Source organism: Labrus mixtus, chromosome 10 (genome assembly GCF_963584025.1).
Source record: "Labrus mixtus chromosome 10, fLabMix1.1, whole genome shotgun sequence".
Lineage (NCBI taxonomy): Eukaryota > Metazoa > Chordata > Actinopteri > Labriformes > Labridae > Labrus > Labrus mixtus.
In genome coordinates, this window is record NC_083621.1 from 10,327,725 (window position 1) to 10,355,479 (window position 27,755).

Genomic DNA, 27,755 nt, shown 5'->3' on the forward strand with positions numbered 1-27,755 from the left:
CCTGTCTGGTCTTCGCTCCATCTCTTCATCTGTCTCTCCACCATCACTCCATCCCTCAGCTGCCCTGCCAGTGTGGTGATGCAGTTCACCCTCTTTAAGAGGGTCACTGCCAGCTAAATGCCTTTTAGCCCAGAAGCTGTTATGTAAAACTCCCTCTCACTATATTTTAAACTGTTTATCTGTCGCTCCAATAAAACAATCCTCCTGTTCTTACCCTTAATCCATGCAATACAAAACTAAGAAGGACTGAATGGCGCTTACAATAATAATATTTTCAAGGCCACCCTGGTGTTCAAGTTAGAGGTCTTTTTTTACAGAGTTTTATTATTTCTGAGGATGTTTTGGCTTTTAACCAGTTAGTGGATGATCCTCCTTGTAGCCATTAAAGGCCAAATGTCTTGACCCTCTGGAGGCCTGCAGTATTGTTTCAAGTGTACTCAACGTGCTAGTATCTATAGCATGGAATTGAGCTAATTCGGATGGAGATCAGGCAGAGAAATGGAGGTAAAAAATAAACTTACACTGAACTCTTCACCACCCACTCCTCTCTTGCACTGCTTTGACACAGCGGTATATTTATGTGTGTCTAAAGATGCCCGTAGGGAGAGCATGTGCTGGAATGATTTTTTTTTCACCATGCATCTCAGGCAAATAAAAATGTCTGTGAGTTGTATGAAAGGTACCTCAGTTGAGGTGTAAAATACCATTTTGCCATATTTCCACTTGCAGGCCCACTGCCTGTCTCGTTCTTTTACTCACACTGGGTTGCACTCTGTCTTTCTGCTCTATGGAAGTGAAAAATAGAGTTGGTGATTAACTTTCCAACCTGTGGAACATCAGAGGAGGGATAACAAGTCAGGCCGAGAGTATTTTTCTTCCTTTTTCTCTCTTTTGCTTTATCAACTTCTTTTTTTATTTATTATCACTCTCTCTCAGGAAGCTGATGTCGGTGTTGAAGAGGTATCTGGATGTGTCCAGCCGAGGGGAACAGTGTGAGCCTATCTTCCGCACCCTCAAAGCCCTGGAGTACATCTTCAAATTCATCGTGCGCTCACGTATGCTCTATTCCCAGTAAGTGTTAATGTGATATGATGACTTCTCTTTGGACCCAGAGTTATGCAAATAGAAAGTCTTGAAGGCACACACAGTATTTGTTTTGGACAGCACGGTGAGAAAACAAGCTGATTACAGCACTAATGTTGCCAATAAGCAATGATGATGATGAAGTGAAGCGTCCGCAAGAAAGGTAATGAAAGGACAGCGCTGCTGAATGGGCAGCCGATCAAACTCCAGACAGACAAAGTTCCTGCAGAGAGACTTATGACACCCACTGTGCCGAGCCGAGAGCTGCGCTGTACGATAAGTGTAAACACTATTTATAACTGCAGCACAGAAGATGATGCTGACAGATGAGATGCATGATACACAACTCTGTGATATGCCCTGCCTGTGGCTGAGTTCAGTGCAAGTGTGTGTGGGAAAGTGTGCAGGAATATCAGACACAATCGGCTTTGACTTTATATGACTTTGTCATTCAGTGTCCACTGGTCAATCAAATTCTTTAATTTTTAATCTTCTTGTGGGCATCATGGGCTTTGTTTGTTGAAATGAGTGTTTTTGTTATTCAGTATGGTGGATGAGTTTGGTTATGTATTAATTCAGTGTGTGATGTCCCAAATTGTCATGCCTGTGTGTGTGTGTGCAGGATGTTTGATTAGATTAGCCTTTACATACGCATTTACACACTTATGCAAATATTTATCTTTGTGTGTGTGTGTGTGTGTGTGTGTGTGTGTGTGTGCTCCTGGATTGACTGAGCTCCAGCCTCTCCTGGGCCTCTCTGATCAGATAAATCTCACCCGCCTTCTCCCTTTCTCTCCCTCCTCCTCCTCTTCCTCTCACGCCGACTGCAGCTGTCTAACTCCAGCTCGCTCTGCTTACAAAGTTTTTACATCAGATATCTTCTTCTATAAAGCCTTGTCATACCAACATAAAACATCATGTATTAAAGGCAGCAAGCAGCACTGTAGGTGTAGGTGAGGCTCCATCTTCATCACTATCAACACTGGCAGTCATTAATAGTTAGATTGGCATCATTTATTAGTTTGTCAAAACAGCTTTATGTTCTCGCAGAGTCTAAAAGAGCTGCGTGCTGGTTACTTTAAATGTAAGGCAGGCTGTGCCAGATTTGGCTCTTTCTTTCACCTTCTCTCTGGCCTTCACGCCCTGAAGCTTTCATTACACTGCTGTAGTTTGGTTCATCAGTTGTTTACTTTTTTCTCTCTCCAGAGAACCTGCAATGTTCTATATATTTTCCCTCTTGTGTTGTCCTCCCCTTTTACTCTTTATTTCCAATCCGAAAAACTCACCTTCTATCTCTCCTTCATTGTGTCACACCATATCCTGTGGCATCATTTCCCAGTCATATTTCACACATATTATAAAAGCCATCTCTAATATGTTTCTCACTGATGTGATAAGGATCTCATCATTATAAGGTCGCCACTGTTTCAAAGGTCTAGATGGTTTTCCGTTATCTTGTTCTTCAGTGATACGTCTCATTATTTGGAGGTGATTTTCCCTGATAGGAAGACATGATATCTTGATCTGCTAATAAGAAAAGCGTCTTAAGGATACAGTGGGGGAAATATAATGTGTATTCAATTATGGTGAGGCATACTTAATTAACTCCAGTTCAGCCATCAGAAACAGAAATGCCTACGCTTTACAGATAAACAAAACAAAACCGACTTTTGCAGCATGATACTGATTGGCCTTGGGGGGGAGGGAGGGGGGCTCTACAATATTTCATCCATTTTCAGCATGAATAAATCCATTTAACTAGCATCGGACTGAACAAAATTCAAGGTAATTATGTGACTCATTGCACTATTCATTCATTTTTATAAGAATTAGTCATCTGTTATAAAGGAGCAATGTTTTTTGTTTGTTTTTTTGGTGTGTTTTGCTGTATCATTGGTCACAGCATATTATATTCCCGAAACATCAGCATTTAAAATTTGGCCCATCCTGAGGCTTCGGTTAATTACAAGACTGAATTATTTAATGATTAGTCAAGCGGAAACTGCGATTATGAATCATGACAAGGTGACACTTTTGACGGATATGCTCATGTAGTGATTATGTTAATCACATGGGACATGTTAAATGTTTCTTTGTTGTTTCCTTTGTGTCTTTTCCTTCTGTCTTCCACCTCTACAAGCTGTGAACTGCCCTCTCACTTTCCTCCCTACAACTTCCAACTTTCCTCAGTTTTTCCTCACTCCTTTCCCTATCATCCCTTCATCCCTCCCTCTCTCTCCTCTCCATCTGTCTCCGCTATTAATTTGCTGAGCTGGTGTGACGCATTTGTGTTGTTGTGCAAATGTGTGGGTACTGAGTGCCTGTGTGTGTGTGTGTGTGTGTGTGTAGATAAGTTGTAGTGAGAGCCTACAGTCATTTTTAGTTCTATATTTTTTTCTGTGTTGGATTAAAGAAGTACTCCGCAGGCTGTAACATGCAATACTGTACTAATGGGACACAACTATTTTAGGTAACTCTAAGTGCATATATGGCATGAGAGCAGAAGCGGGTGTTATAACACCAAAACTGACCCCGACACATCAAGACATCATCTCTCTCTCTACGCACACACACACACACACACACACACACATACACACTCATATTTTTATGCACAGACAGGGCTGCTGGATTAAGCAGGACAATGCGTCTGTAATCAGAACTGTACTCTGCAAGTAGCCCAGTGATAATACCTCTGTGTCACCGTCTAATCCCTCCCCCCACATGCTAAAATCACTGTGTGTGCCACATACTAATCCGTCCCTCCAGCCCTCAGACTTCGATTGTAATTAACCACTGCACAGCTTCACTGAATCACACGGAGATAGGGAGGAGACGTGGGAAGGAAAGGGGCGGAGAGATGAGTGAGAGAAAAGTTGGTTACGGGTCTGGAAAGTAGCACTGAGGGAATAAAAGGTGTGTGAGTGTTTGAAGGTGATGTGAATAGCGGTTACAAAGATACACATTCTTTTCTTCCTATTCTCTTTTTGTGATTCTGAGGAGAAATGTGATCATAGCAGTTGGTGCTTGTTCATGTTTAGTTTTACTTGTGATCATAATACTGCATTGTTTTGAAGCTTCACATGACTGATTAAAGGGAATTAAATTACACGAGTGAGTGACTACAAGGAGACCTATACTCCATGAAGCAGTTTTTTTTACAGCTTCATATTTAAAATCAATGAATTTTACTAAATGATCTAAGTGCAATAGAGCATCGACATGTTGAATTTTTATTTTCACCCATGCTTTGAAACAAAAGATGTTGAGATCTGCAGCCAGACTTTCGATTACCCATTTCCATAGAAACACAGGAATTGAGGTGTAATTTCACTTGTTGCTAGATTACTCTGCACAGAGGAAGTCAGCGCTGGCTAGATGAAGATGCCTTCAAAAACATTATCATTACCAGCTTTGGATCAATTTAAACTGTGATGAGAAACAACCGCTGCAGCATGATTTACATCCCAGTGGCGATGCTTGATGTTCATTGAAAATTTTGTTCTTTCAAACAAACCAGTGAGGGGAATGAAAAAACAAGTTACTGGCAGAGTTTATGCAGTCAAATCTTCATTAAATTATCATATGTCATAATGATGGATTGTCAAACTTAATTATCTCTGAGAACATTTAAGATTTAAGATTGTTCTAACACTAGACCCGTTTCTGAATGGTGTCTCTTTTGTAAGTACACTCTTAAGCAAAATACAAACAACCTAAGTATCCATACAGGTTCAGGTTACTTGATTTGAACCCATAGGTAAATTTGGTTACAGGGAGAGTAACATATAGTACACAACTGTATACTTAATACACCACAGACAATACATAAAACATACAGTGTGAATGCACAGTGCATGGGTTAAAGTTTGGTAGTGCATAAAGTGCACTTCCAATCATTTGATAGGCAAGTGAATCTGTAAAAGTCACAGAGCCTTAAACATTAAGTAAGACAATTAATAAATAAATAAATAAATAAATGAACCATTAAGAAGCATGACATCAGCTTCCCAGCCTGTTATCTCTGTCCCTCCATACAAGACCTTCATGAGATGACCAACAACCACATAGAGCAGCAAAGAGGAAAAATAGAAAGAGAAAAACGAAAACAAAACATGACACACACGCAGATACCCTTAGACTTGTTACACTCAATAATGGCTGCTGGGACAAAGCTGTTCCTATGGCGCTTCGTTTCTTGGAACGGAGAGTCTTCGACCAGAAGGAAGAAGATGAGACTCACAATGCAGAGGGTGACGCTCAACTTTTAAGATAGAGCCGGTTATCCGCTCAATACAACAGAAAGCATCGTCTTACTTTGCAGCAGGATCCCTTTGGTGTCTGTACGGATGACTACATATGATAATCCTGTCATGAACACAGTTGCTAAAAAGGAGACAAGCTAAGGAATGAAGGCCGCACAAGATGATTGCAAAATATTATTTTTCATCTGTATGCTTCATATTACAATATTAAATGTTTTGGCCTTGCAAAAATACTAATTCTATAATTTTGTAGAACAGAAAAACTAAAGTAAATTAGACTTCTCTCTGTGTTTACATACTTATTTTGTCCATTTGTCTGTTCTTCTCCCTCTACAAGCCTCGACCTCACTGATGATTTTTATCCCCTTTGTTGTTCCCCTCATTTCTCAGTCCCCTGCACGATCCGTTTGCATCCATCCTGCCACTCTCCATCTCCCTTTTCTAATCATGTCACGTTGTGTTTTGTGAAGTTCGTCTCATGCTGTCTCATTTGCCCCTCTCTAATGTTTCTGTTCCATTTCCATTAATTTCCTCCTGTGCTCCTAGACTGTATGAGGGGAAGGAGCAGGCAGAGTTTGAGGAGTCACTGAAGAGGCTTTTTGAGTCCATCAACAGCCTGATGAGAACAGACTACACCGGCACTCTGCTGCTCAGGGTAATCACGCACATTCACTGTGCACCTCTAGTTCACCTCAATACTCCTCTTTAAATTCTTATCGTCCTTATCCTCAACCCTTTTCTGCCTCTTCTTTTACATATACTTACATCGTCTTCCCACTCCCCCTCATGCTCCAACTGATACAGGATTATTCTGCTGCGTAACGTCTTCCCCTCATTCACACCACTTACACTGATGGAGATGTTCAAAGAGAGAGAGTCACAAAAAGTTAGGCAGACGGGCAGGTGGCCGTGTGAAAAACATCATCTTTTCTTTTCTCACACTAAGGATGGTAGACTTTATGACGGCAAAGTCACCTTCCTATTACAAGCAACTTCCACAGGATACTGAGACGCTGATTGAACAGTGTTTACCTGCTTTGTTTGCGTGTCACCAGGTTGCTGCGCTAAAGTACCTTCCAACTGTCCTGCACGATGTTGAGAAAGTGTTTGATGCCAAACTCTTAAGGTAAGCTCAACCTAAAACACACTCACACACTTATCTTTGGCCTCAGTGTGTGACACCGACAGAGAGGATGTGTGGGAGCTCTCAGCTCAGCTACTGGTTTCCTCTTGGCTTTGCTCGATGACCCTCATCCTTCTGTCGGCCACACATTCCATCCTGTTCAAGACTTACCTTCCTTTATCAGGTGATAAAAAATCTCATCAGACTGACATAAACACAAGGACACACACTCAAACACACCCTGTAACTCCTCCATGTGCCCCTGACAATTTCCGTGAAACCATCAAACAAAAGCCATTTGAACTGCGTCTCTTTTAATCTCCGCCTCCTGACGAGTACGACGACTGGGAATGGCTTATTTCACCTCTGTTTGACCCAGAATCACACTCCAAATACAGCGTGAAGCCCTGGAAATGACCCCGGTGTTAAAACCGACTTTTAAGACAAGACATTTCAGGCACATTATTTCGCCTCCAGCAATTCCACATCCAAACCTGTCTTGATCCGTTGTCTCGTCCCCATCATTTTTCTTTTCACCTCTCAGTGACCGTTGTGTGCTTTGCTGTGTGTTATTGTGAGATTGTCTACCTTCCTCACCTGCAACTCTAATCCCGAGTGGCTCCATGTCAACACAGCTTTAAAAAAGGTGCTACCTTTAATACCAGCCACACACATACACAAGCAAATAGACAAAGATGCACATCTGAAGGTGATGAAGGGCAGAGAGTCAAAGATCAAAGCACATATTCTCACTTTCTGTCATTCATTTTCTCTTCCCGCAGACACTCGCTCGCTCGCCCCTTATTGTGTGACTTCTGCATTTCTTCACACACACACACACATGCACAAACATACTTGAGCTTTCTGAACTTGAAAGTTAAGTCCCCGTGGCACTCCTGATCAGAATTGCTTCAGGCAGAATTCCCCAGCAGCCTGTGTGATTTACAATCAGTGTGCACGAGGTGGACATCAAAGTTTTGTCTCATCTTTTGTTCGGTCACACTCCGACACCCTTGTAAACTCACCTGGAGTGTGATCTTCAGTGTGCTACCAGTGCATACGTTGTCATCTATGCTTGTGTTTTGTTTGCTCTGTTTGTCCTTTGCATGTCCATGTGGGAATGGGCTGACATTTTTGATTGTAATTACATTCAGCTCAGATGATTAGTGGGCGTGATAAGTCTGCTCTGAGCCTCTGCGCCCCGGTGTGTCCTTGTGCCAGCTTATGCACATCAAAAGTCGTACAAACCTTTTTGTTGTGTTCGAGTTTGGTAGCAGGAGTGATGCATTTTTATCCTTTTATGCTATTACTGAAAGTGCTTGCACAACCTCTGCAGAATAATTGAAGACGTCAGAGACAAAGTGAGAGACGGACACAAAAATGAAGACAAAGGGTTTACCGTGCTCTGAGCATTCAATCTTTCTAAGTGGCGTCACGGCTTGCAACCAGCCTGTTTAATTATTATAAAATTGAATTTGGGGGCGGAGGATGACTCAAAACCTGTGTCTTCATTAAAGCACGTTTAGGCTTGGGCTCATTTGTTTTCATGCAGCGCACATCTGCTCATGTCTACGGTGCACTATGTTCCAACCTTTGCTTTAAGCGATGCATATTTCATGACCCTAAAGGAGAGCGCTTTAGAGCTTGACTTACTAAGATTTAATAGTTTCGATCTTTGAATCCATTATATGGAGGGAATAAATAGCGCTATTTATTTAAAAATCAGTATGTGTAAAAATCCTCAGAAAAAAATGTCTTGAATATTTATTGTGCTCATCTTTAAGACGAGAGACCTGTTGCTTCTCCTGTATAATGATCTCACCGATTATTTATTCCACTGCCCTTTTGCTTTCTCTCTCCAGTCAACTGCTGCATGATTTTTATTCCTGCATTCCTCCAGAGAAACTCCAGAAACAGAAGGTGGCTTCCATGACTGAGATTGTCAGCAGCCAACTCTTCCAGAGACAAGGTGTGTAATATTTTCCGGTTTCTCTCCTCAGCACAAACCTACCAACCAATAGCAGATGAAACACTTGTGTGAAGAACCAATAAGAGATGCGCACACTATCAAATAATCTCCAGCCCATTCAGTGTAAAATCCTACAGAGCATTAGTTGCTTTTCACTTAAAGGTTGAGATCACATTAAAAGGTCTATTATACAGCGAGTAAGTCCAGCCCTGCTACACTGGGCAGACAGCTGTTCTCAGTGTACTTTACGATCAGTGAGGGAGTTCTTTGCTTTAAAGGTTTTATCTTGATGCAGCACAGTGGATCAAAGTGTGCTGCTAATACTGCAGGGGTAATGTTTCAGTCCCTGTAGGGCAATCCAGTTAAGCACTCTGGATAAAAGCATCAGCCAAATGCAGAAGGAAAATACTGGTGTTTATGCATTTATCTTTGATTCAGTTAACTGCAACATACTCACACTGTCCAGTCACTTTGAGCTATGGAGGATAGACTGCTGGACGGGTTATAGAAACTATATGACAGCCTTTTGCCTTGTCTCCCTTATTCCTTTGTTTTGTTATTGGATTTATAAAAAAACAGGATTCACATATGATTCAATGTTCCCCTGCTGCAGCTAACATTCAAATAAAAAGTTGAAGTTGCTTCTTCTCCAGAGCTATTTACTTTTGAGATAAAGAAAACAATGGTTATTTGTTGATTATGCTGTATCACACATTTTCACTGCTCATCTATTCACCTACACAGACATTCTAATCAGTGCAATGGACCTGAGTCAGACACCGTCATATTACAATCAGCACAAGTAGCACAGGATAATGTTCTCCTCTGTAACGCTAAAGGTCACTTAAAGTCACCTGTGCTGAGCTTAAACAATCTTCAGGGTAAAAATACATTGGCCTAAACAAGGAATTGGCAGTTCAGTTTCTTGTGGGTTTTTTTTTTTTTTTTTGTCCTTGCAGCAGTGATATTCCCTATTGAACCAGACTGAGAATGTCTATGAACCTTAAAAGGAGCACACTTTTCACGTCTCAGCAGGTGCTGGAGGAGAAAATAGAAAAGATGGGTTTTATCTATATAAAAGTCAGAGGTGATACCTGCTGTGAGCCAAAGTAGAAGAAGTGATATCACTAGATGTTTAAAGAAGACAAAACCTGGCGTTTTTCCAGTGTTATTGTAGTAAGTGAGGCAATTTTCCCACCAAGCTCCCTCTACTTTGTCGTGATTTTGAATAGATGTGACATAATTGCCAGGGACATGTGAGTTAGCCTGTATTGTTCCTTTTAAAGTGCTTCATATCGGTGATCACATTTAGCCTCCACCCAATTGAGTTCAGCCCTACCTCTCTTCAGCCCTATTATGACTGTCTAATCTGCTTGTAGTGGGCTGACAAGTGGTTCTTTCACCCGCACAGGAAGAACACAGTGATGTATGGAGTGGGGTAACTTTGTGCTGTTGGCTAATGAAGACTCGATAAGGGGGTCCATAATCGGGCCTCGGCAGAGCACGCTAAAGAAATGGAAGTAGACTGTGAATGATGGAGGCAGACTGAGTTTGGTTTGAGACAGAAATGTGTCTGAATGGGGCTGATATGGGATACATGCTGGGCTGTGTGAGATGGAGTCAGTCACATCATGGTCTCATACACAACCTGTAGCCACACTTGGATGTATTTGTTTCAGAGTGAATGACGACTCTGTATCCTGGTGTGAGTGTTTTTGTGCGTTTCAGTGTTCGTGCAGTGGTGCATGCTAAATGGCTGCACACACTCCCTTTAATGTTGTTTTTGCCCAGTGCAGCAGTGGGTCGGCTCATCAGTCAGTCACTGCCGGTCGAGTCAGAAGCCGGTCCAGGATACGGTCTTTTGGTATCGATCCTGGCTCGGATGATTGATTCCCCGAGGGGGTCTAGACTACAGGCTCTGCCCACTGGCTAGCTGTCAACACGCTCAGAGTCACACTCTGTCACCAGACGAGGACGGCAAGAGGGAAGAAGGGGATGTGGAGAGGCAATGATGGGTAGAAAAAGATAAAACATTAAAGGGGGGGAAAAAAAGCAAAGTAAGAAATGGGATCATTCCATTTTGGCAAAGGAGGATCTCTGAATTACCAGTCAGAATGTGAAAAATCAAATGACTGTTGTGTGATAATTTTAGAAGGCTTGGAAAGAGTTTTATCTCCAGTTGTAGTGTGCAAAGTGTGTTGAATTCATGCCAGGAGTTGTCTGGAGCGTGGTTTTTGGAAATTTTTCTTGTTCAACTCAAATACAAATTAAGATATGATGGGGATGCAGTCAGGCAGAGGTGGCGGAAAAACCAAGGACATAAGAATGAGCGGACGAGGGAAAAAACAGAAAGAAAAAGAAAAAAGAGATGGGAAGAATCCCTGGAGGGGAGAAATTGGTTTGGACCAGGAAGAGAGGAAACATGACATGATGCTTGGTAAAGGTGGGGCAGGGGCAGAGGGATAAGTAAAGAGAGGAGAAAGATGGATGGCACAGTAATGGGGAAGAGACAGAGGCTGGTTGAAAAGAGGGAAACGAGGGATTTCAGACGGACAGAGAGAGTGGGGAAAAACAGGTGGATGGTAGTGCTGAGAGAAAACAAAATAGCTCGGGGAGAGTTATAAAACAAGAGAGTGAGCCAAAGAGAGAGGGACTGGCCTTGTTTTGCAATTAAACAGTCCAAAAGTGATTAAAGTTTAAGGCCTGCTTCACACTCAATCTATCAGCAAACCTGCATTCTGTTAGCCGGTGATAGCTAGCGCTCTTCTAGCCATCCACCCACCCTGCTGCATCGTACTTACTTATTTATTCGTCCATTTATACATTGGTCCTCTCCATCTCGAATCTCTGCTTCGCCAAATGAGGGCTGACACTCAGTCTAATTGAGATGCATTTTAGCATTTGGATGCTAATCAGAGGGCTTGTATGCAGTGGTACCGTTCGCCTGGACGCTGAAATATGCAGCAGAGTTAAATTATATATTTATAATAGCTAATGGCCCCCGGTGTCCTATCACTGCACTGCAATACATATTTAATAACCCTACCTGTCTGTCTGTCTGTCTGTCTGTCTTGACTGTCTGTGTGAGCAGGCCTGTCAAGCACATCCTCCGGGGAGAAATGTCAGCCACTGACAGTGCAGGAGGGGTTAGATGATGGGAGGAGATGGCATGAGTGTGTTTGTGTGTGTGTGTGTGAGAAAAGAGATTGCTCGCTCATGTGACAGAAAAATGTAAAAAACAGACAAAATTCTTAGTGGTGTTCAAGCAAGGCAACAATTCTGTACTTTAATCATGGTTGTTTAAATAAATAATGATTTACTTAAAGTTGCACCATGAGCAGCACATAATGAGATCCTAATAATCGTGTGTCCTCACATGATGCTACTGAAAAATGTTTTTTTTTTTTTTTGCGTTGGGGGAAGACATTGCTTACAGTAAACTAAGTTGGTCAGAATCTTCTCCCGCAGAAAATAAAATCTTTTTAATGTGTGTTGTGACTAAAATCTGGACGTTGATTGGTTCAAATGAGGGCTTTGCCTGAATATATGTGGGTATATTTATACGTTTTCAGAAACAGCTGCATAAACCAGATAACAATTAGTCCTGAACCATTGTGTATGTATGGAAAGTTTTTTTTTTTTCCAGTGATTCAGATGGAAAGCAGTTTCTATTTTTATAATGAGGTCCTGTCTCATGGTCACTTTAATTTATTCTTCTTCAACCTTGGTTTGAAATGTATGTAAACGTGTGTGTGTTTGTATGTTTGTGTGTGTCCAACTTGCTGACTTTGCTTATAATGGCCTTGGCTTTCTCATGACTGGTTGCATCCATGGGCAGTGTTTGAAAGGATTGGATTTTTTTCCCTCTCTCAAAAAATGCTCTGATTTATTCAGCATACGCTCCTGGGATTATGGGCCTTGGCAAGCACATATTGCATACACACAAAGTCACGCACAATGCACACACGCACAGCCCGGCATACATGCGCAGATGCACAAACACATCCGGTTAATCTGGTTTTGAGACAAAATTAAATTTACAAGGCGCATTATAGCTCAATTTAGGCAAATTATAAATCCGTCCGGCAATCACTGTGACAGATTGAGAGCATCAACAGTGATAAAAAGGGAGAGCAAAGAGCAGAAGGACAGAGGGATGAGTCCGTCATCCAGTTTGCCCACTCATTTCCCAAAGCTGGCCCAAGTCCCTTATTCAATCCACTATCCCTCTGGATTTCCTCCGTCTTTTCTCTTCCTCCATCTGTACAGTTTGAAAAAAGACTGCGGTCATGTAACCAGTCTTGTACATGTCAAACAGATAAAAGAGAATGCTGTTTCAGTTCCTATAATATGACTTGTTTCAGCTAGATAGCTTTATAACAAAAAAAAATGGGTCGGCAGTAGCTCAGTCCATAGGGACTTGGGTTGGGAACCGGAGGGTTGCCGGTCCAAGTCCTGGTGCAGACCAAATCTGGAAGTTGGTCTGGTAGCTGGAGAGATGCCTTGAGCAAGGCACCGAAACTCTGGTGCTCTGGTGCGCTCTCTGCTTAGCAGCTTGTAGCAGCCCCACTCTGACATCTCTCCACCATTGCATGTCCACAGGTCCTGTTTGTGCATGCGTGTGATGTGTGTGAGAAGCATGTCTCTATAAATAACAGTGTAAACCGATTATTAAAGGATATAAAATAACAAAAAACAAAAAAACATAAAAAGTAAAAGAAATACCATCATACTGAAATCAGAGCAGCTCCCCTTGTCTCTATAGTGTAAAAGTGTGTTCCTTCATAAATCTGTCATATACGCCTAGAAGTCTCATTACTTAAATTGCTTGCCTTTTACTGCAGCGCATTATGCAATATTGTTGACATTGTTCACACCAATGTATATTTCCCCTTCCCCTGTGATTACTTAACAGATGCATGTCAGGGCTTGATGAATATGGATGAGTGATGTACCATGCAGTTATTATTGTCAGGATTTAATCAGTGCTGAGTGATCTCGGTTGTCAGCACATTCTCTACCAATCAGCATTAGTGACAGGTCACTTTAGGCCTCACTTATAATGATACTAAACGTGGCTTTCTACATCTGGCCTCAACAGGGAACTTTAAATGACAATGATATTTCCAAGCAGTACACGAATCAGGATTTCAGTTATTTTTCTCCCGTCACCATATTCACACATTTTGGTCACTCTGTGGGAAGCTAACTGTTACAGTGTCATACTGCTTTATCCCAGGTGTCGTGTTAATGTAGATCTGACAAATCCTTCCAGATTGGTCAGTTATTAAAAAGGTGTTTGTTTGGGAAATTCTGAAGAGACATCGGACTGCATCTTAATTATTAGCATCCATAACAGCTACGGTAAGCATTCGGCCACTTTCTATCTAAAAACACGTTTTTCAAGAAAGTGACTGAATTATGATATCACCATTTGATATCGTAATAGGATATGATAAGGAATGTGTAAAATCCCTCAAAGAGAAGGTTTGTTAGCAAGCTGTTGAATGTTTTCTGATGGTAGCTAATGAGTTATCTAATATTTGGACAACCTTGAACTATGGCTCAGTGAACAAGAGGTTGTGATCTTTCCTTTATCTCATCAGATGCCGATCAATCGAGATACTTTGAACTAAAAGTTATAGCCGTATTCCCTACATTAACTCAACTAACAAACTGAAATACTGCAGTCAACTATTTGAACACCATTGGAAGTCGGAAGTAAATGGTGTGTGAATATGGTGAATGTGGTCACATGTATAATTAGTCTCTGTAATTGTCCTACCTAAATGTCATATGTCATAAAGGAAGCAAGGATGTGCTGGTATATTTTTGCTTGCACCACCAGCCTTTATTGTTGTGTATTCTAAGCCTTTTTCAAAGCAGCTGGTTGAGCTGTAATTTTAAAGCTGTCAGTTTTACTACTGCTCAGGACGTGTGAGGGTTCCTATGTGTTTAACAGGTTGCTTGGAGGTCTGGTAGGCCCCATGCGCCGGTGTGCCATATCTTTAGTTTTAAAGCCACTTTAAGAGACAGACATGTGAATCATAGAAAACATTATCGTCATATGGCTGCTGTTTACCCTACGGCTGTTTTTCTCTTCCCGCTGTGTCGGGCTCTTTCATTTTATTTTATGTTGTGTTACATTACATTCTTTTTTGTTACATAACATAGAAGTTTATTTCATGCCATACTGTAACTACATTGAGACCTCACTCACTGAAACTAAGCACATACTGTCTACCATACCGATCAGAGGATTTTGGATGTTCCTATGTGTCAGTGTTTCCACTCTGTTTACCTGTTGGGGTGGCCGTCTGGTCCCCAGAGGGGCGTTTTGTTTTATTTTTAAACAGTAACCTACATGTATCAATACAGTTTAAAAACCACTTCCTTTTCCCTTTACCCTCCCTATCACATGTATTCAGAGGAAACATTAATCAATAAATGAATCAAAAACGTGTATTTTTGTTATTATTTTGAATGGTGACTTTTGACATATCTCTTCTTATTGGTCTTTCAAACTATAAGGCTAAGAAGATCTGAAAAGTTGCCCTCTGATGTGTTACTTTGTAAAGCTCAAAATGATCCCATACTATATTTTAAATAGTAAATACAAACCGTCGGCATGTGGGGCTTTGCTTACATGCCGCAAACATGAGGGGACTGTATATTAATTCAGTGACCACTGAAAAATCCCTGCATGATTTATGTTGCATGATTTATCTTGTCAACAAGGGGTGCTACGCACTGGTGTAGACTGCCAACCCAATTACAAATTGTAAACTGTTCTGGCAATCTAGAAATGTATTTTCCTCAACTGCCTGAACATGACAGTAAATGATGTTCATACCCTGCTGAAATAAATATGCATGTACATTCTATACATTATTTATACATTTTTATTTATGATTATTATTTTGTGCCTTTTTTTGGAGTGGTGGGAGGTCACATTGGCATGGTGGGTCACCACCCTCAAATGAATGAGTGTGTTTTGGTGTTTGACAGCAGAGGAGACATCTGCCACAGATTATTCTTGACTGATTATTCTTGTTGATATGCAGGCTGACCCAAAATAGCAATGTTTACTATAGAGCTCTGCGATCCAGATGGTTAATGATAGAGAGAGAGAGGAAGAATCTGTCACTCACTCACACTCTGCAGAGACTGCAGTTTGGGAGATTGTGGATGAAACAGTAGAGAAAAAGGAGGATGGATGATACTAATGAAGCAAAGTGAATGTAATTCAATCATTCTGGGACATGCCTCTGTTTCATACTAATTAAAATTCAGATCCATGCTTGTGTCAGTGGGTTGATCTCGATGGAAAAGAAATGCAGACGAGGACAGCAGAGGGACGTCGGAGTATCAACGCTTATCCATTTATTCATTTGGTATACGTGACACTAAAGAAACCTGACACAACAGCTTGTTGCTGTCAATAATTGACTTCCCACTTAAAAGCTTAGCGGCATCTTTCACCTGTGTCTGTCAAGTTACTGCAAAGTAACATTTCTGGGACTGCTCTAATCTTAATTATCCCCTGTGGAATTCTGGGTCATTATAAAGTCGTGATATCAGAAGATACTAGGACAAATGATTTCAGCACTTCAGTAAGCTCTTGATAAGTGTAAGTGAATAAAGATTTACAGGCGGAGTTCATATATCAGGGTCCTCATCCTGTTATCCAATCCAAACAAATAGAAAAGATAAAGAACTGAAATCCGATATTAGCTTAACTGGAGCCAGGAGCTTCATGATAAATAACCTTCCCATTAGAGGACACTGGGAATAAGTCTGCCCATCAATCAAATCAGTGCAGTGGTTCACCGCAAAGCATTCATCTACCATTGATCTGCCATGGTTAAAATCGCCCTAGCTACTAACGCTAGAAACAGACTAATTGGTCAATCAATTTGGTAGTCATGTGGAAGAGTGAGCAGAGGAGGGGATGAGAGGTGGCAATTAGAGGGTGACTCAGTGACTAAGACAGGTGGGGAGAAAGAGAAAGATCATTTACTCGCTGTTTGAAACAAAGGGCAAAAAGATAAAAGCTGCATTTAGAGTATCTAGAACTACTTTTTGTGTGTGTATGTATACTTAGAAGGAAATCCTTCCATACTGAAGACCGCACCCTTTGCTGGGATTGGGTTTACTTTGGTTTTTGCTGACATTGTGTTTTTTGTGTAGGTCAGTTCTTATCAGCATCAAAACAAATATCTCACTAAAAATTGCATTTTCAGGCATCACTTCCAGTGTATATCACCTTCATTCACAAGTGCACTGTATCATCTGAAACTTATCAGCATAAACTCTTTGGAATGCACTCTCTCATTCACACAGGCAACTTTCTCATTCACGCTGGCAAAACTATTTTATAACACCAATAAACCACCTGTCTAGCTTTTACAAATCTTGTAAAAAATACATATTTTACTACCACACCAAGTCGGACAAGCATTCAAAATAAAATGCAACAGTCAGTGGAACGATCTAAGTATGAACAGAAAAAATGCATGGCTCTAAATTTCTAATGGGGTTCAAATATGGAAAGTGAGAGAGTTAAAAATGAGGGAGGAAGACGAATGAAGTAAGGGGGGAGAGTGGATGGGAGTGGACACCCACAGTGACACGGAAAGATGAAAAACCTGCTGAGAGAGACATTTAGCCATCACCAAGCGGGAAGACAGTTGGCATGGTCCCAGCCCGCTCTGAAAGCAGGAGATTTACTCGCCGTTGCGCCTCAAAACCTCCTCATTATCATCTTTTCTATCACTCCAGCTTCCTGAAAGCAAGGCAGAGGGAAAGATAGAGAGACACCTCTGATTTACATGCCTCTTACAAACTGAGATTGCATCTCATTAGCATGGGCTGTAGTTTATTGTGTTTGCTTGTCAACTGTAAAAATGGGGCCGAGAAAGGATGAGCTGGATGCTGAGCCATCAAAGCTGCTCTCTGTGTGGTGGCGTGCCATGGGGTGGCTGCTGTCGGCTCTCTCAAACTTGGTAACCCAAACACATCACCACACTCTTGCTCAGGCATAAAGAGATTCCAGCTCTTACCACATCAAATTGTGGTTGAGAATCAAATCAGACACAAAAAGGACAATTCACACTTGGGCACACAGGCACACGTTGGCATTAATAATCAAAGGCTGCGATTACAGTTTGAATAAACAGACATTTCTTGTTGAATATAGATGAGTACTTTGCGCTCTGTTGACGTGCCTTCAGCACCTGTGTGTATTTCTATTTCTTTGAACAGGTGTGTGTATCTTCACACGTTGAAAGCTAGATGAGAAAAAGGTTAAAATGCATCTCAATGTTTGCCCCAAGACCTCGATTTCCATTTGTCTGTGCCTGTTGGCGAGGCTTTCTCCCGCAGCATGGCTGAATTGATTAACTTCACTGCTGCACTGCAGGCTAATGCACATAATATGCTGCTAAATCCCACATGCGAGTATAACATAGACAGAAACACTGGTGCATAACCATTGGTCCCTTCATACAAGTGTGTGTTTGTGTCTATGTCAAATTGGGATTTTCCATTACAAAGTGGCTCGTTGTTGTTTTTTTAGATTTTATTCAAATGTGAATAGAAAGCAACGACTGATTTACTTCATATACTTTCTTTCTCTTTTATTCCTCTGGTGCCTTTTTCACAGTGTATTCTACCTCTGTATCTCCCCAGCCACTACCCCTCCTTTTGCCTTTAGTTGAGCCTCTCAGGCTCCGTCTCTTTTTAGGCTTCTTTCTTACAAAACAGTCACCAGCAAATTCCACCAATCACACCTCTAATGTTTTTCTAGGTTAAAGGATTAGGGCCACAACTGGGGTTAGACCCTGCAAATCCTGAAATAGGATCCAGAATGAAGGGTGCAGAATGCCGCCCCGAAAGGCAGATCTGTGTGAGAGGATCAAGTCAGAGAAGATCCGGAGCTTAAGTTATGCAACACAGTTTTGGATACCTAAACATGGGTGATTGGTAATATAGGTAAACGTTTGGGGGGGGAAATTGCTTTAACCAGAAATCCTGAGCTGCAGAGGCAGATTTATGATTAAGAGATCAAAAATGTGATGTGAGAGGGGTGGGATATAAGAATACAGAGGAAAGGAGAGGTTAAAAAACAAAACATGAAAAACAAAACACAAAAGATTGAGATGCAGATTGCATTATATCAAGAACCAGGGAAAACAATGAATACAAATACCAGATGAGGGAGTGAGCCAGCAGGAGGATTGAGAGCAGAATATGCTGGCAGAAACTGCATGTTGTATGAGGAAGCTAAATTTGTCTACATTTTAGGATCCAGCATGTGTAGCATCTGTGCTAAGGCAATTTGTCAGGAAGCATCTTCTTTTTACTAAATCTACAATAAGGGCAATATGATTGTTTTAGAGAGGTTTATTTTGTCTCAGCCAGATCATAAAATCTCACTTGAATGAGGTCAGGTGGCTTTGCTCACTCTATAATCTCTTGCAGTGTCTATTCAAAAAAGGTTGAAGAGGAAATGCAGGAGGCACCCACCATGTTTGATTGACCCACGGAGAACTTACTCATTAGTATGCAGGGAAGGTTTGAAAATGTATATTTTTACCTCCATCTTTTGATCCATCCTTATATTTCTACACAAAGGTCGGCTTGTGCACTCGGCCACAGCACAGTTCCCCCAAAGAAAGTGTTTCTTGAAATAGCAATAATTTCCTGTGCCCTTAAAGGATGACCTAGGAAACTGCACACCATAGTAGCTGGTGTTCTTACAAGACTGAAAGCCCGGAGGACCACGATGCAGTTCAAAGAGCTCTCAGAGAAAGCTACCATTCAGGCTGAAGCGGCAGATATTAACATTCCTGATGTTATTCCATGGCCAGGCGAGGTGCAAAGAAATACCTGCGAAAATTAAAGGTGCTGTTCTGCACCGGTGAGTGAAGACCATCAGCACAAAGAGTCCGGAGGCAGACTGTACTTCTGTCTTTTTGGATTCACATATTCAGAAGCCCAAGAGGCACTTTGAATGGAAGGAAGAAGCTTGGCGAAAATCATCACTGACAATACAAGCTTACAGATTCTTCAAAGCAGGATGCTGGAGATGAGAAAGATGCGTGTGGCTCTGTTCATTTTAAGATGAAAAGTAGCGGCTTTCTGAGATGAAGGTGTTTTCCTTTGCATTCAAACACTCCCAGAGGAGCCCAGGTTATACAGAGATTATTCAAAAGAGCACAAGATGCTACTTGTTTACCCATTTTACCACTGAAATTGGGGAGAATATAATCTTCTAGTGTGTCTAGTCTTCTAGTTTGTGTTGTGGAAAGGTTGACCATTTCAGTGCATAATGTGTCACTGGGGACAATCACTGCAGTAGTCGGTTGTAAAGAACAGTTAAGAAGACATATTTAGGAACGTTAAACCTCAATAAACTTAATTGCCTGAATTTTGCTGAAAGTTTTCTTTAATTAGAAATAACTGCACTGAAATATGTTGTCAATTTAAGTTCTGCTTTTGTCTGGAGCCTTTTACCCCCAACAAATTACTGTTGTGTGCTCAAATCCCTCCAGGAAGTTTCAGTGTTGTGATAGATCCTTCAGTCACTGCATGATGCCTTGTAATGTATCTATTGACCAATCACAGGCTGTGTTGCGAACTGCCCACCAATCAAAGTCTCTCTTACAAACGTGAGTCATTGCTAAACTCAAACTGTGTTTGTAAATGTAATCCAGCTGCATCTAATCATTGGTTTTATGCCGGCACAGCACCCAAAGGAACGAGTAGAAAGGAGTAAATTAGTAATTAACTTGAAGATGCTTAAAGTGAGAAATACAATTTTCTAGGCAATAAACTTCAGGGTTTTATTGTTTTATTAAGTGGCTTAACAAAGGAATTGACCGGAAGTGATATAAGACAAACTACTGGATCAGCCAATAGATGTTTCTGATGTTTGTTAAAGCTGCAGTGATATCAGACTTCTTTACCGAAAACAATCACAGAAAAAGTCTGTAAAATCCCGGAGGGGCTGCATACCTCACTGTAAATCTCTTCTTCTTTCCTTTCCAAGCCAGCACTTTGTGTATTGGCTGAAACGATAAATAACATGAGATAGCGCCAACTCATCCAAGACAAAGTTATGTATCTACACGGCATAAAGAAAAGGCATCTTGACACGTTCTATCCAATCATCTCTACTCGTGAAAATGTGAAACACCCCACAGATAAAAACGCTATAGCGGTTTGTTTGGCTTGTAAAGTATTTATATGCATTATTATTATTATCTTAACGTCTCATGCTACTCACATTCACACAGGACCAGAGCAGGCGTAGGCGCCTTCCAAACATGGTTACTTTTCATTACGCTGGGTTCCTGACACAGTCAAACAAAATGCACATGATGTCTCAAAGAACAGGAACAGCTACCCCTCCACCCGCCCTCTGCTTCACATTCTCTCCCTTGAACATGTTGCGCCTAAAAATATCAGCTGAGTTTATTTTTTGTGAATCAATAGTAGACAAAAACATGTGGTTTTGAGGTCATTGCACCGGGGAGTTCTCTGGAGGTTTAATCGTACATCCAGCCGCCCGGAAGAGAAACAGATTAATTCTCACACGACAATATTGCTATAAAACACAAGTCATTGTTTTGCCAGGCTGAAGGGACAAAGCTGATGAGTTCCTGCTCTGATGGATTAAACAGATTTAGTTTTGACTCCAACCAAGCTTGAAGCATTTAAAAAAACAACCCTCGATATTTTATAATGATGATCATTTCATGTTCTACTACACCATCACAAAATGATGTTTTTGTATCCATATTTTGTATATGCTGTTTTAAAAATGATAATAAATAGAGTGATATTCTGATTTGGATTGTCCCATCTTCCCTCGTGTCTCCCTCAAACCTCCCCTTCCTCCTGGCAGAGTTCCTTTACCTGTGCAGGCCCCTCCTCCCCCTGCCTGTGTTTCAGGCTGAGTCTCTGAGGGCCTTTAGTGACTCATGCTTTTCCCCCCTCACTGCCTGTTTGTGTGACCGAATGGATGTTGTGGTGAGGGTCCACTCAGCAGGCGTAAAGGCTTGGCTCAGTTAATAATGGAGCTAACGAGCATCCGCCCAAATGAGCTTTTAATGGGCTCTGTCTACCTGCGGCTACAGGAGAGGGATGAGGTGGAGGACGATGAGGGGGGTTAAAGATGGAGCAAACAAGAAAGGTATAGATCAAGGTAGACAATTAGAAAAATAAGGAGGACCCGTTTCATTGCATACACTCACATATATCATTTAGATTTATATTCATAATTTATACCTGACCCTGGATTAAATGATCTATTTTTCTCTTTGATCGTTTGTTTCAATACATTTACTTTAGCCTTGGAAGTCTTCTTTGGTAATTTGGTCACAGCTTTGCTGACATATTAACAATGTCTCTGATAAATTAACCTGAAATAACTGTGAGCCTTTACTGGCCAATAAATCATTGATCCGGGGTGTTAATGTCCATAAAACACTAGTTTTATGTAAATACATTTTCAATGAAGTAAAATATGAATTAAGCCATCTTCAAGGAACCATCAACCATTTCCTTAAGCTAATATATGTAGGCTAACTGGATGTAAACTTATAAATACTTGAATCATTTTTGTATGGAGTTTGGAGTAATATTGTACTCAGGTCTGCTTGAGAGGAGCTGTGATAGCTGTGGTTCACCATATTTATTTACAAAAAATAAATATGTTATTTTATTTTATGTGCCTGAATTAAACACAATCGTATGCATATCCTTGATGATGCATTGCAAGTGTGACCAGTTTAACATAAATAATCTAGAGATTAGGATAAATCACAGGAGGAGTGTCGGATCATTGTGATTGATGTGTTGACTCCTAAATGGATAGAGCTGCAGAAATGCATGAAACTGTAAATAGACGCTTGATTGATGTCACTTCATTGTGCAGTCTGTGGTTCGGGTTGAATTCTTCCTCACTGGGCAGTAACATCATTACTCATAGCATCGTGGGCTCAGCTGTCTCCGCAGGCCAATTGATGTAAGGGCCTGAGGTTTGTGTTTTTGAACAGTTGTGACTGTTGAGGGTTTGTGTCTAAACTTCTTAAATCATTTTTATCTTGTCAAAAGTAAAGTAAATAAAAACATCACTTTTGCATTGGCTGTCTCACGCCACCCAATTTATCTCACCGACTGTGAAGTTTATTTTCTGTTGATGAAAGAATCATCAGTCTACACTCAGTGTGTGGGTGTGTGTGTTATTGTTACTGACTATAAAACCGAGTGTATAAAAATGAGTCGACAAAGTTAGGTTGGGGGGCATAGGGGCCATATGGTAGGGTAGTATCAGCGTTATCACTACCTGGCTAGCTTGCATAATAAACAGCGTGGGTTTGTTTTAAGGGATCATGCTGTTTGGTTTGCAGTGGCAACTAAGGGCCATGTGGTTGTGTAACTCATCAGTATCCCAGAGGGGCATATTAGTGATGAGGGGTTTCATCACTGAGTGCTTATCATTTCATTTGGGCATGAGTATGTTGTGTTTATTTCAAATAACCCTGTTTGTTTTTTGTGTTCTCACAGAGTGCCGTGATGTGTTGTTACCCATGATGCTGCGGGAGCTGGGCGGGGCACTGGCCAGTATGGCTGACGGGCCACATGATGAGAGGAGAAACAGCCTGGAGCTGCTCAACAACATTCTGGAAGTTCTCAGCAGGAACAACGTGGTGAGACATTTTGTGCTAAAAAGTGTAACACTCTGTGAGTGCACAGTCAGCGGTTTACTACGTTCTGGTCGATGGTTTCAAGACAGATTTGAAGATATTGAGATCTGAGAGCTTAAGCCAATTTTGAATATAGTTAGTGTAGAATTTCAAGATTTAGTTGTTATTATACCATAATTCCTTAAAAAGTGACTAGAGCACTCGTGATCAGCTAATTAAAAAAAAAAAAAAAAGGATCTCAATACTCTATTCAGTCATTATTATTGAATGATTCAATAATATTGATATTCAGTCATCCAGTCATGCAGTGAAGCAGGCCTTGACCAATTAGAATCTAATTGATTTTGTTTCACACGAGCGGCTGCACGTTGGCCTTCTCAAACAAAACTCTGTTAGCGCAGAACTAAACACCTTTAATACGCACACAGACAGAACAAATGCATCACCAGTATCCAGCCAAGGGGTTTTTAATTGCTCCTGCAAGTTGTTGACAGCCCGCTGAGGCTTTGGTGTGACGGTACGCCTTTTTCAGCTCTATTTATCTGAGTCACACTAATAAGAGAAGAGGGGGAGATGACGAAGTGGAGTGAATGTGATTCAGTGTGTTTGAATTAGTATAGTTATTAAAAACACAGTGAGGGCTGTGGCAAAGAAAAATAAAAGTCTTTACAAGCCCAGATACTTTCTCATACAGACGGCGACTCCTGTGACGCACAGCTTCATTTAGTTTTTTTTATGCAACATGAGGATGAGTGTAACCATTTTGAAATGAGGCTGTTTTCCTCAGACATCACACTCAGGGTGGGAAACTCATTTGCTTAATTATGAATTTACTAAGCTACTTCTGTACCCCAGGTTGCAAATCATATAAATGTAAAGTTGTGATTGTGATAATTCAAAAGCTTCTAGATTGACCAGCAAATGAAAAACAATGTGTAGGGAACATATGGAGACATTGGGTACACTTTTAAATTTAAACATAATTGATATCTTCTGACAACAGCTAATGTTAGCATACAGCAGCTAATGTTAGCATACCACAGCTAATGTTAGCATACAGCAGCTAATGTACGCATATGACAGCTAATGTTAGCATACACCAGCTAATGTAAGCATACAGCAGCTAATTTTAGCATACAGCAGCTAATGTTAGCATACAACAGCTAATGGTAGCATACAGCATCTAATGATAGCATACAACAGCTAATGATAGCATACAGAAGCTAAAGTTAGCATACAACAACCAATGATAGCATACAACAGCTAATGATAGCATACAGCATCTAATGATAGCATACAACAGCTAATGGTAGCATACAACAGCTAATGATAGCATACAGAAGCTAAAGTTAGCATACAACAACCAATGATAGCATACAGGTGTCTGATGTTATTTTTTAACTACAACAACAAAAACCAAGCTTTTGAAAATGGAAATGTATTGTTAAATGAATTTCAATAAAGACATGCTTATATTAGCTTACTGAAGGTTTTGTAAACCAGCTAACGGTACTGGAAGCTAGAAATTGGTTGTAAATTGTAACATATTTCAGATTCTCTTCCTTTACAAGGTTTGTTTACCTGAAAAAGAGCTGGGTGACATTATGACAGCTGCCCATGCTGAGTGTGTTGTCTGAGGGAAACGGCTGGTATGTTATGCTGATTAGCCAATTAGTGTAAGACTACAAAATGAAGTATTTTCGATTGAATTCATGCCCATAAACAAACAATATTGATACTTTCTGAAATACTGACTTTGATATAACTAAATAAAGCCAATAAAGCAAAACACGGACGAGTGTTTTAGAATTTACAACGAAAAGGGACATGAAGGCCAGAGAAATCAACACTGCTCTCGGCTATGCAAGGATGACAAACATTTGAGGGAAAAGCAGGACGGAGATTTAACAGCTCTACAGATGGAGCTGAGAATGTTTATTTCAGAGACAATAAGGTGGAGTGATTTTTACAAGAAAACAATAAACGCAGCCGGAGAGATTGCAGCATAAAAAATTGAGAGGAAAACAGATGGAAAAGAAACAACAGAAGAGGAGCTTAAAGAAGAGAGTGTGACCTCATCACCTTCTACCCTTTTTATTTTCTGCATCCGCTCTTCTTTTGAGCGTCACCCACCCCTCGCTTTTTGTGGTACCTGATTAAGCTGTCACACCACAGATGTCTCCAAACTAGAAAGAGATGCAGAGAGAGGGACAGAGATGGAATAGAAGACGACGTAGAAGACAGATGTTCATGTCTGTGGGATAGATTGATATGAATTTTCATAAGTAACTTTTATGTGTTTGAGGGAGGATGTAACAGAAAGAGACATTAGAGACATGGCTCGCTTGAGCTATTTTGCTTTATTCTATACCCTTCCTCCAAACATATTATCTGTTTTCTTTGTTTCTTGAAATCATTTTGCCTGCAGAGATGATAAACCAGTCTGTCTACAGTGTGGAATAAATGAACAGAGTATCGACTTCTTCGTGTCTGTGTTCGGCAGGAGGGAGAGAGAGAGAGAGAGAGAGAGAGAGCATTGTGTCTCATCTCTCCTCTAGTCCTCTTATCAGACAACTGTCTCTTACCAGGCGACCAAAATACCTACAGTGAGCCTGAAAAATTAAGGTTTATTTTGTATCAACAGCTGCGTCTCAAGCTACTCTGTGTGTGTGTGTGTGTGTGTGTGTGTGTGTGTGTGAGAAGTATGAAGTGGTATACCAGATTACACACACAGTTGCTTCTCTTTCATTTGTTCTGTGTCTGACAGTCAGTGCATATAATGTGGTTTAATCTTGATGACCTGATTTCACGCACACACACATGCCCAGCGCACCCCCACCGCACACACACACACACACACACACACAGGAAGAGATAGGGGTGTTTGAACTTCAGTCCTTTTTACCAACTTGTTATTTTTGGACCTTCGCTGTTTCTTTTCATGCTTTGCTGATTTGCTCATTCAAGGACATCATACAAGTACTCATACACATATCTACATACATCAAGCTCAGATTGTGCTAACAAGGTTGCACGCACACACACACGACTACTCAGACGCACACATGTACACATTCACATGTACACACTCACAAACAAACACGCACATACTGATGTCCCCTAGAGCATTAATGCTACGGTGTGTAGATGTAGCAGATGCTTCACTTGTGAGTTACTTCCCCCAGGCAAGTCTGACTCAGCTTCCATTGACTGACTCCACTGCTGCAGCATAGTGTGTGTATGAGTGTTTTTTTTGTCCTGTGAGCTTGAGTCACGTCACTTTGAAGGTGCATACTAAATTTTGCTTAGAGAGATTTGCCCCACTGTGTGTCACTGTCATTAGTCTAACCTTCTTTAAAATTGGGTGCTTCAAGGGTCATCAGATTTGTTTTATATGTCATTTTTTAATAGTAGTAGTTTTTTTTAGAGATCTAGAATTATAATCAAATATTCAGCATCATTGGGAATTAGTGCATCAAAGTTAAGGGATAAAATCAATGTCTTGGATGTGTTCAGAACTTTGGTGTATTTACCTATGAAGATTGTCCAATTATGCAGTTTTTAATGTAAGTTTACTTCCTCAACAATTAAAGTGCTAATTCTTTATATAATGTGTATATGCGTGTCTGTGCATGCATATCTATCAATCTACTGATAAAGATCTAGATCTAGATCTAGATGTATGTATAGGGTTAGGGTTATCAAGTTTTTATATAAACAGACTTTACACACACACCAACACACACACACACACACACACACACACACACACACACACACACACACACACACACACACACATATATATGTATATACTGTATATACAGAAATTCTCTGAGGACATCAAAACGGTTCAATTTAACTAAATGCATCACTTCCCTTCTGACAGCTCTCGCAGAGTTTTGAGAGCAGGTCCAAGCATGTGTACCAACATATGGCCATGCACATGAGGCACATGAGGAAAGAAAGTGATATTATAAGCAAAAAGCAGTCATTAAACTCTGCACAGGTCTGAATAGGTAAAAGGATGGCTGGAAACATCTTTCTTGTTTCATCTGCAGTGATCAAACCATTCAGCACCCAAGTAAAGCTTTAAATTGTGTACATGTGCAATGTGTTTCCATAGTGAGGAGAGTTCATGAGAGGGTAAAACTGCAGCCAGACCAAACCTGACGAATCTCTAAAGTTTTGCAGGAGATAGTTGTGAGATGTCCCTTCTAGCAGCACTAAGTTATGCTCAAGTGGACAGCTAGAGAAAGACAAGGATCTGTTCTTGCTCTGTTTTTGTGTGCGCACCTGAGAAAGTCTAACAATCATTTGTTTCCTTGTCTATATTTCCTCTCCTTCTTTCTCTGGCATCCTCTCTGCTCTGCCCCCTGTCTTTGTTTTTCACAGGGGGAAACATTTCAACATGTCCAGGACATTGTGGTGTCTCTGCTGAGGATCATCAATCGGACCGTCATCACCATGGGTCGAGAGCACGCACTAATTGTGAGTACAGTACAAAGCAGCAACTTTTCAAAAGCGCCTTCCATGCTTAACTCTTCAAACACATGAATCAGGGATGCAGAACCTTTTTATGTCTTTTTTTTCCCCACTTG

The 27,755-nt window shown here is 40.8% G+C and overlaps 1 protein-coding gene across 1 annotated transcript in view; it reads left to right on the forward strand.

Moving 5' to 3' along the window:
- LOC132981928 (dedicator of cytokinesis protein 2-like) overlaps positions 1-27,755 on the forward strand; it is a 94,117-nt gene that overhangs the window by 19,297 nt on the left and 47,065 nt on the right. Inside the window, exons 21-26 of the mRNA XM_061048067.1 lie at positions 937-1,071; positions 5,895-6,003; positions 6,404-6,474; positions 8,334-8,440; positions 23,015-23,157; positions 27,550-27,645. Of these exons, the coding sequence (XP_060904050.1) occupies positions 937-1,071; positions 5,895-6,003; positions 6,404-6,474; positions 8,334-8,440; positions 23,015-23,157; positions 27,550-27,645 (661 nt within the window). The remainder of the gene's footprint in view (positions 1-936; positions 1,072-5,894; positions 6,004-6,403; positions 6,475-8,333; positions 8,441-23,014; positions 23,158-27,549; positions 27,646-27,755) is intronic.